Source organism: Ptiloglossa arizonensis, chromosome 6 (genome assembly GCF_051014685.1).
Source record: "Ptiloglossa arizonensis isolate GNS036 chromosome 6, iyPtiAriz1_principal, whole genome shotgun sequence".
Taxonomy (NCBI): domain Eukaryota; kingdom Metazoa; phylum Arthropoda; class Insecta; order Hymenoptera; family Colletidae; genus Ptiloglossa; species Ptiloglossa arizonensis.
Genome location: NC_135053.1, coordinates 7,431,898 through 7,441,044, shown reverse-complemented (window position 1 = coordinate 7,441,044; position 9,147 = coordinate 7,431,898). Strand labels below are relative to the sequence as shown.

At 27.9% G+C, this 9,147-nt stretch overlaps 2 protein-coding genes across 4 annotated transcripts; both read right to left on the bottom strand.

The window, feature by feature from the left end:
• Positions 1-228: 228 nt before the first annotated feature.
• On the bottom strand, positions 229-2,355 carry LOC143148370 (terpene synthase-like). Its single transcript, XM_076314664.1, has 7 exons — positions 2,177-2,355; positions 1,212-1,366; positions 997-1,141; positions 806-926; positions 592-731; positions 432-534; positions 229-341 (listed from the first exon to the last, which is right to left on the bottom strand). Exons 1-7 carry the CDS (start codon positions 2,228-2,230, stop codon positions 229-231), a joined length of 831 nt encoding a protein of 276 aa, XP_076170779.1. The 5' UTR covers positions 2,231-2,355.
• Positions 2,356-5,629: 3,274 nt separating this feature from the next.
• LOC143148187 (uncharacterized) lies at positions 5,630-8,351 on the bottom strand. 3 transcript variants are annotated; one of them, XM_076314223.1, is made up of 5 exons: positions 8,332-8,351; positions 7,535-7,765; positions 6,912-7,047; positions 6,284-6,737; positions 5,630-6,183 (listed from the first exon to the last, which is right to left on the bottom strand). In XM_076314223.1, exons 2-5 carry the CDS (start codon positions 7,701-7,703, stop codon positions 5,911-5,913), a joined length of 1,032 nt encoding a protein of 343 aa, XP_076170338.1. In that variant the 5' UTR covers positions 7,704-7,765; positions 8,332-8,351; the 3' UTR covers positions 5,630-5,910. The 3 variants fall into 3 exon arrangements, with proteins under 3 accessions (XP_076170338.1, XP_076170336.1, XP_076170337.1); XM_076314221.1 differs by lacking the exon at positions 8,332-8,351 and adding an exon at positions 8,108-8,259 and having other exon boundaries at positions 7,535-7,770; XM_076314222.1 differs by lacking the exon at positions 8,332-8,351 and adding an exon at positions 8,108-8,257.
• Between the last annotated feature and the right edge of the window lie 796 nt (positions 8,352-9,147).

The following is a 9,147-nucleotide window of genomic DNA, read 5'->3' as shown; positions in this document are numbered from 1 at the left end:
ACATAAACATTACGGTATAGAAATTAAACGTTTAACATTCGCAAAATACATACCATGAACATAAAAATTATTTACATAAATTAGATACGTACGCCATAAAGTAAAACGATGTATAACATGATTTAAAGCGTATTTGATTTCGAACATTACTAAACATCTTGAGGCTTCCAATCCATCAAATTATCTAGAAGTTGTTCTAATAGGAGATTTCCTCCTAAACGTTGAATCTCATCCCTTAGTTTTGTGTCCAGTTCTTGTGTAAGCAAACGATCCAAACTTTTCTATTAGTTCAACACAATATCGTTTCATGTCATGGTCCGTAGGCCGTTGTAGTAGAATTCCTTTATTTGCTATCATTAAGGAATAACATAGCATTTGTTCATTAGAATATGATATTGAAATTATATTATCTAAACCTTAATAAAGGATACTCATTATTTGCGTATCTTCTGGATGACTTTGTATAGCATGCACAATAGGAAAACTGAAATTTCCTATTGTCAGATCATCGGCGTAAATTTTCTTCAAAGTGTTCTACAAAATTGATTATTATAAAATATAACATTAATATGTTCAATGAAATACATTTACCTTTTCGTACTGTAAATTAAAATAATCATTTCGAATTTGAATATAAATGGCTAGGGTTTCCAGTAAGAATGTAAAATCTTCTTTATATTCAGAAAATTGTTGCATTAAGCCGACAATTAGCTTGAACATTCCCCCTGTTTCTACAACACGTACAGTATTTATAAATGTTATGTTTCTAATAATGCCAAGAACGTGTCAATTAATACCGGCTTACTTTGAATGGTCATCTGCTTAAACTCAGATTCAGATGGACAAATATTATTGTCCCTCCAATAAATTTCCAAACCTTGTCCTCTGTGCAATTCTATTGTCTTTTCTATATATACTTGTAGACTCTAATTATAAATGCGATCATTTTAAAATCAAAACATTAAGAAAAAAAAGAATTTTTGTGACGTCGCTCACCTCGAAATGATTATAAATAATCATTTTTTGAATGGCAATATTTGCAATATGAGTTATAGTATTTAATGTAGCAGCTATTCCATAAACATGATGAGCTGCAGGTATACCCCATCTAAAAAATGCATTGTCTTGAATATCATCGGATCTGTAAAATTAATTAAATTGTAATAAAATATAAACATTTATTGGAAACAAATGGCATTTTAGAAACTAACAAGATGGTGCAAATATAAGTTACGTGTATTATATCTTTGATAGCACGAAGTTTGTCCTCTGGTATTTTTAACCATAGATTGAAAATATCGAATAACTTCTCTTCACCCTGGTTTCCACGAAATTGTCGAAGATAATTAAATGGTTGTAGTAATATCTATGAAAAAATGTTCACTTAAAACAATTGGTTTCGCGACAAAAAAGTCATTTTACAAGGATTGTTTGTAAGAAATTTGATTGAGTTAAGATTCCACAATTACTTCTACTCAAATCATCTCGATTTGAGGTTTTTAAAGGCCTGGTTTAACAAATCTTTGTTTCTAGGAATAGAAATTCAAAATTCAGTATGCTTTGAATATCGTTTCACATTTCGAATACAGCTTTCTGTAATTTATTTTGAGATTGCGATACAAAAATTAATACCTTCATGAAAATTTTAAATAACTAATACACTGTAAACCAATTTTCGATGTAATAAAACACAATTTTGAATATATTTATTGAAATTGTTGGTATTTTACGAATAAAAATATTTTTTTTTTGATAGGGCGTACGTTTCTTCTTCACTTCTAAATAATATTTCTATCATTTTCTCTACATCTTCGTGTACAAAGAGAGAACTATGAGTTTAATTGTATGCGACAATACTATTAAAGGTATAGTTATTACCCTTTTCTCTTAGTACTCAAATTAAAAGCTCAAATTGATCTTTTAGCACTCTCGTTAAGAATGTTCTCTCCGAATAAACCGATTACAAACTTCATTTTCTTCGGTTAAAAATTTCTTCAGACTAAATGATACACGTAATCACGAATCTTTCGAAATCTTTAACGAGTATCCGAAGCTTTCGGGGTCGTAACTCGATTTCGCATTATCATATTTTTAGAAACCTAACTCAATTGCGTTCCATTTAGTACAGCGGTTTGAATCAATGATTTGGAATACCCGAAACTCGTGAATCACTAACCTGGTCCTCGTCCTGATTACCAATACACGGTATAACATCTTCGTACCGCTTCATTTCGTATTCAAAAGTACAGAAGGCTACTGAATACGCGCGCACGGTAAGGGATTTTATATCATATGACTCTAATTAATTCGCGTAATAAAATAAATGGTTCATTTGTTTTATCGCTCGGTTAAACATTTGTAATTAGTAATACTGCTCTTTGATACCTCATTTTCTACACGGTCATGATCTTTGGTCAATAAATCGTGATTTGAAATGTATATAACGTAGAGAGTTCCATCCTAGATAGTTAATTTTGTACAATCTTATTCATTATAACAATTTGCATTTTTCAAATGGTTAACCTGTCACCTTTTTGAAAAGTAAGAAAACTATGAGAAAACACGTTACGCTTTTGTGCGCACACAACCCTAATCAAGGATCTCCAATTTGTCATCCTTCAATTTCTTGAGTGTAAACATAGTATCGACGACATAAATACGCTCATGAAACACCGTTTGCACGTTTACAATATACATATATACATTGAATTATTATTTTAGTGTACCGCATTCAGTGTATCAATTTTTTTCTGTAAAACTATTCTAACATTTTCTACAAGCAGAACTGAGAAAAAATTGTTATACGTATGAACATAGCCTTTTAAATGATTTATTAAGAAGTTATAACAAAATTACAGAACGATAACGAACTGATGTTTTATCGACGAAACATGTCGATATCTATTTGTGTTTACGTAAATCGTAATGTTTACTTCTGCCGAAATTGATAATATTTAGTTCGCTGCAGGATTTCATATCTAGATGCCGTGAACCTGTAAAAGCAAAAATTTACACGAACAACGTAACATGCGCGAAAAGTTAGTTTAAAGATTAATGATGCATTTGCGAAAATTAAAAAAAATGAAGAAGTAATTGCAAATATGATAAATTCTATTTATTTTAAATGCGAATTTTCCACTTAAAATAATTTTGAAGTAGGATCATAAATTCGTTGAAAAAAAAAACAGTCTATTGCTATTTCGTATTTCGTTAGTAACTTTGCTTTTGTTTTGCTTTGCTTGTTTGTAATATACTTATGAAAACACAAATAGATTTTGTCTAGTTTAATTTTGTTAGATTATGCAAATATAAACAGTTTTTATTTAATTACAAATAGATATGGACAATGCTAAAAAAAAAAGTATAAAAAATGAACATTTTTTTACCTATTGTTTAAATAAATTGATATTTTGTAAAACTGTTTGGAAGCTTAAATTCATTATTCAAAAATACGCAATATTTGTATAAACAACTTTTTTCTAGGTCTCATTATTTTCGTAATATCGAAGGAAATGTGTTTTTCTCCCTTAACTTTGAGGGCTGATATCACTCTCTAGATATGGATAGTAGTAGATAAAGAAAATACGTCTCAAATATTTTTCTAAGAACACTGTATTATATGTAAGTTTCATTAAAATCGGCGATTCACATTTGGACTTAGGGATTCATTTTATGGAGCACTGTAGAGCACTTCTACTATATCGGAGTGCTTTGAAGAATTTCCTGAAAATAGGAGAGTTATCATAAGACATCCACTAGACGATCGACCTCGTACGATACAATCAACACCACCAATATCGCTCCGTCATTGCAATCTTGGATGCTGGTCATGAGGTATACATGACGAAAAACGCTCAACAATAAAACGAAATAACATGTAACATTACATTATCAAACCGACAATACGAAACATGTAAAAATCTTTTAGCTTAAGATTGTTATGAATAAAGATATAATTAAAAAGAAAGAAAATTGAAAGTCATGACAAGGCTCTCATTCGAATAACGGAATTCCGACAATAGGATTTCAGGTAACACCTGCAATAGGTCACGTACGACAATAGCCAATATATACATATTTTGTCTGCATTTAGGATGGTTAAGTTAAAACTTCAGCAACGCTCTAAAGATTTTATCAACAAGCTACTAACGATCTGTATATTTTTTACATAAATTAGTTTTATTTATATTTGAATATACAGTATGCAACAAAATGATGACACACCCTAAAAATGTATTATTTTATTAATTCAAAAAAAATATTTTACTATGTTTCGTATATTTAGAATGTTTATTAGGTGTAATAAATTATTTTAGTACATTTACAAACATAACAAAAGATTTATTTAATAATATTACAAAACAACATAAAATTAGTGTGACAAAAGATAGCACATTCTTGATATAACATATAATATTCTTTATTAATATTATTTCTAATTCTTTGTATCTCCTCCTTTATTGCATACGATGTAGAGTAAACATTTTGGGATAGATTTGTGTAGGTTTTTTTTCTATATTTTCGGATTATCGTATTCCAATTCCTTATTATGCATTCCTTTAATTCTTTAACAGTTTGAAATTGTTTTCCTTTGACATACACAGCCCTGTCCAATTGTACCCAACAGTTTTCAATTATATTAATATCAATCTTATATTGTTATACAAATTTGTTTATTTGTTAATTAATAAATTGTGTATACTTTTAACTGTTCCATTTATAAATACAATCTCTGATTTGCCATAATACCCCAATTGCTGATCACAGCATGGCCCCACCTTTGCCCATTTGATTACGTTTTAAAATCTGTTATTCTTTCTTAAGATCATGAAAATAATATCTTGTTGTATCTGATCTATCCAAGTTGAAACGTTTTTCGTCGGTAAAAATAGCTTTCCACCATTTCTTTTTATACTCTTTAGTTAATAATGGGTTTTTAATTAATTTTCTTTGTTTTAAAAGCTTATGTCATTGAATACAATGTTGCACATTTCTTATATTAGTATTTATATCAGCTTCAGCAGCGATCTATTTTACTGTAGAAGTAGAATTAGAAGTTCTCAAAATTGCACATTTTTCAGAAATTGTTATTGCTCTTGGCCTACCTGTATTCTTCTTCTTTCCACATTTTTTTAGATCCTTCAGTAGACTATTGTAACTTCGATGCACAATAGAAGCAATTTTTGATACTGAATAATTCTCTTATTTAAATATCTTAATTGTTTGTGTTTCACTATTACATCTATTACTACATGTAAACAAGACTATAATATGAATAAAAACAGTTTCAACTAGCATATTACATCAGAAATCATATTTTTCAACTATATAAATGTACAATTTTTACTGAAATTACAAGATGTACTATCTTTTCATTGCATACTGTATATATTATATCTTTCGAGAATAAACTAATAAAATGTAGCATTTCTGCAATTTTCCATGTCGTACGAGAGTAGGAATGTTATTAATTCTTTTAGAATTTTATATTAATACTTTCAAAAATATTGTTTTAGTCATATCAAGAAGGATTGTAACTGTATAAAACAAAATGTAATTGATTCATCAATGAAAATACTACATATTTAAGGAGAATTGATTAAATGGAAATGAATGGACATTCTTAACACATAATTTTGTTAAAATAAGTATATTTATGATTAACAATAATTAAGAATTTAATGGCAACATTTATGTATATAAGTATTTGAGTTTTATCAGTTTATATTACAAAAAAAAGAAATCCAACACTACATAGAAAAATTGTCTTCATTAAAACATTTTCTTGTTTTAATTATTGACCTCTTCATTCACCCAAACTTGGTCATAATTCTTACATTCTTTCAGTTGATCTAATTTTTATTCCATAATATATTACAAAATTTTTTTTAAAAAGATTATTGCAAATTGTTAACCCTTATTGTTCTGTGCATCAATCATATTACATGGAATCAGAACTAATTTAGGAATCATTCCAGGTGGTGCAATAAATTGTTGAGTACTTTGTGGTGTATTATGTCCAGAATATCTGAGCTCTGCTTCTGTTACAATTTTACAAATGTTCATTTTAATATCAGCTTGTGCTTTTGAAGGGAGTCGTTTAACAGTTTGTGCCATGCTATCAAAAAATAGTTCTATACTACTTTTCCCTTCTGGTGCCAAGTAAACTTGGTCATAATTATTCTGTGTATTTGAAAAGAAATTATATTAATGAGTTACAAAATAACATTAACTATAATTACATTAGTAAATAAATTACATGATTAATTATGATTAAACTTACTTCTATTTTGGAAGAATTTTTAATAGTACTGTTTGCTGCTGGTGTAGAAACAAAAATTGGTGTGTCAACTGTTCTACTCTTAAAAGGTGAAGTTTTTATGATATTATAAGTTGTAGGCACCTCTAATGGTTCAACTATCATTTTCTTTGGTCTTATTTTTCTATATTTTGATTGAATTTGTTGTGTGTACGTATTAATATCAAGCTGTATTGTCTCTTCTATCTCTAAACTTTTCACTGCACCATCTTCATTATCATTTAATTCTACAGAATCACAATCTAAAACTGGATCTGCAGTTGTCTCTTCTAAAACTTCTAAATATTCACTATAATCTTCATCATTGCGATCTTCTAATTGCTCCAGTAGACCTTCGGAACTAATTCCACCAGCATTTATATCTTGAATATATTCTTCTGTTAATTCTATACTTTGTGGCTGATAGTCGGATTCATACCTAAATCAACATTATTCATGACATTTAATTTTTTTAGAATATGTTTAATAAAATATGTATAAATATGTTTATATTAATATTGATATTGCAAAAATTAATTATAAATGTAATATATAGGTATATCAAAATTGTTGTCAAGTATTATATTGCTGAAAAATAATAAAGCAATCTTACGGGAATTTTAAAAAACTTAGATGATCTTCAAAAATCCATTTTTTTCTACGAACTCCTTTTTCTGTTCTATTTTTGTATTTAAGTATGCGGCAATAGGTGTCCCTTAAGTTTTTCCATCGTAACCTCACCCATGTAGCTATAGATATTACTTCAACTATATTATGATTGTTTTATTTATATAACAATTAAATTTTAAAATCAATTTATAATCAAATATATAGTATTAAAATGAAGATAAGAAAGATAGAAAAAACATAACTTATTAATACATTGCCTTTTACACATGTTAAAATAAGAATTATAACACTAAAATTAAAATTGTTGTTATTCTATGAAAAAAATCCTAAAACATATTAATCTTTCAATATTTGAAATAATATTTTATATTAGTTACAACATACTATTAACTACTGTTTTAAAAAACAAATTTTATTTAATATTTATAGTATTTGTTCAAAGATGTCTAATATTATTAAAATAAAAAAACAAAACGCGTAAAAACGTTTAAGTTTGTGCTGACAAACTGTCAGAATTAGTTAATATGTTATTGGTATAAAAATGTTGTAGTAGTAAAAGTATATAAAATTATTTTAAAAACGTGAAAGAAGAAAATGAGTTCATACGATCAAGACCAAGTTCATCGGAAATCCTCTTCCAGACTTTCTGCCGGAACTCCTGAAGCTTAAACGAGGAACCTTTCACTTCAGCACTATATAAAACTGGATGCTGTTTTATCGCCTCGATGATCTTCAGTGAAATTTTATGCGAATCAGGCGGCATCGTCGGCACCATTTCGTTCGTTGAAAATCGTTCAAAGGAAACGAACTACAGACGTCAATATTGAAAACTCGATCCTATACTTTTGATTTGAGAATTAAATGAAATTTTCATTCGTTGTAAAGAAGTTTAATGTTTAATTTGTGATTTAAAGCAAATATCGAAGAATCATTTAGTCATAAAATAAAATAAAATTAATGATTTCACTCATCATTAATGTTACTTATAAATTTAGGAAAGAAATTTGTTTCAAAATTTAAAAAATTATGTAAATTTTGTTTTAAAGTATAGTTACATTCGTCTGTAAGAAAGTTAAAAAATTGTTTTTCTTATTTAAGAACAAAATTGAAGGTTGGATTACTTATTTAATATAAATTTTAAAATCAATTTTGTCACTCAAAATGAATAACAAGGCTTACATTCATTGTACAACGATGTTATGAAAGGTTTTCTAAATTGTTGAAGAATGTTTTTGTCGCGCCTTAAGAATTGGTCGTTAAATATGTTAAAAAATAGAGGGTCTGTAAATGAAACGACATTCGCCATTTTTTACGACTCTACTGTAAGTGCTGAGTGTGCATCTGTGGGAATATAGGAGCAATGATTCGTGCCGTGAGAAGGAAAAATCACTAGCTTCGACTACCTTTTCTTCTTTGTAGTATATAGCTTGATTTCACGACATTTTCATTTTTCAAGAATTCTAACCTATATGGAATAAGTCACATGAATTGATTTGAAATAACAACACTTTAATATCTCACTCTATAATGCTTAAAAATATAAGTAATATTCATCATATATTTGAATGCTGAAAATACACATAATATGCAGTGTACGAAAAACAATAAATTAGATAATTATGTTTGCTGTATATTTATTACACTGTAAAATATTCCAATGTATGATATATATTCATTGTATTTTGAAGTATGTTAATAGTTATCAATGGTTTTCACATATCGTATGTTATATATTCTAATATACATATTTTTTACATTACTATCTATTTCATGTGTATAATATATTTCTGTATATCATTTTGTCACTTATTTAACTAATGTAAACATATAAAATATTAGTTAAATGTATTGAAATGGATTTTTAAAACGCAGTAAATTATATATAATAAATATATGTTGAATTCTTGGATTAAAAAACTATTTCCAAATTTATATTTTATAATTATATTAATCAAAGAGAAAGGTTAGACAGGACTGGTAACTTCTCTGTGACACGAATAATTGTCCCCAAATGTAACACGCAGAGGTATTATTCACCATCACTTTAAGGAAATGCGTTTGACTTTGCACCAACTAAAACTAGTCTTTTTTCTCAGTACGTATTTTAATTGACGTAGACCCGGTGACTTTCCTTTGAACCAGAAATGAATTAATAGTTCTGGCCATTTTAGAGGAAAGTTATACTCCAGATCGAGTAAATACGGGAAATTATATCGTTG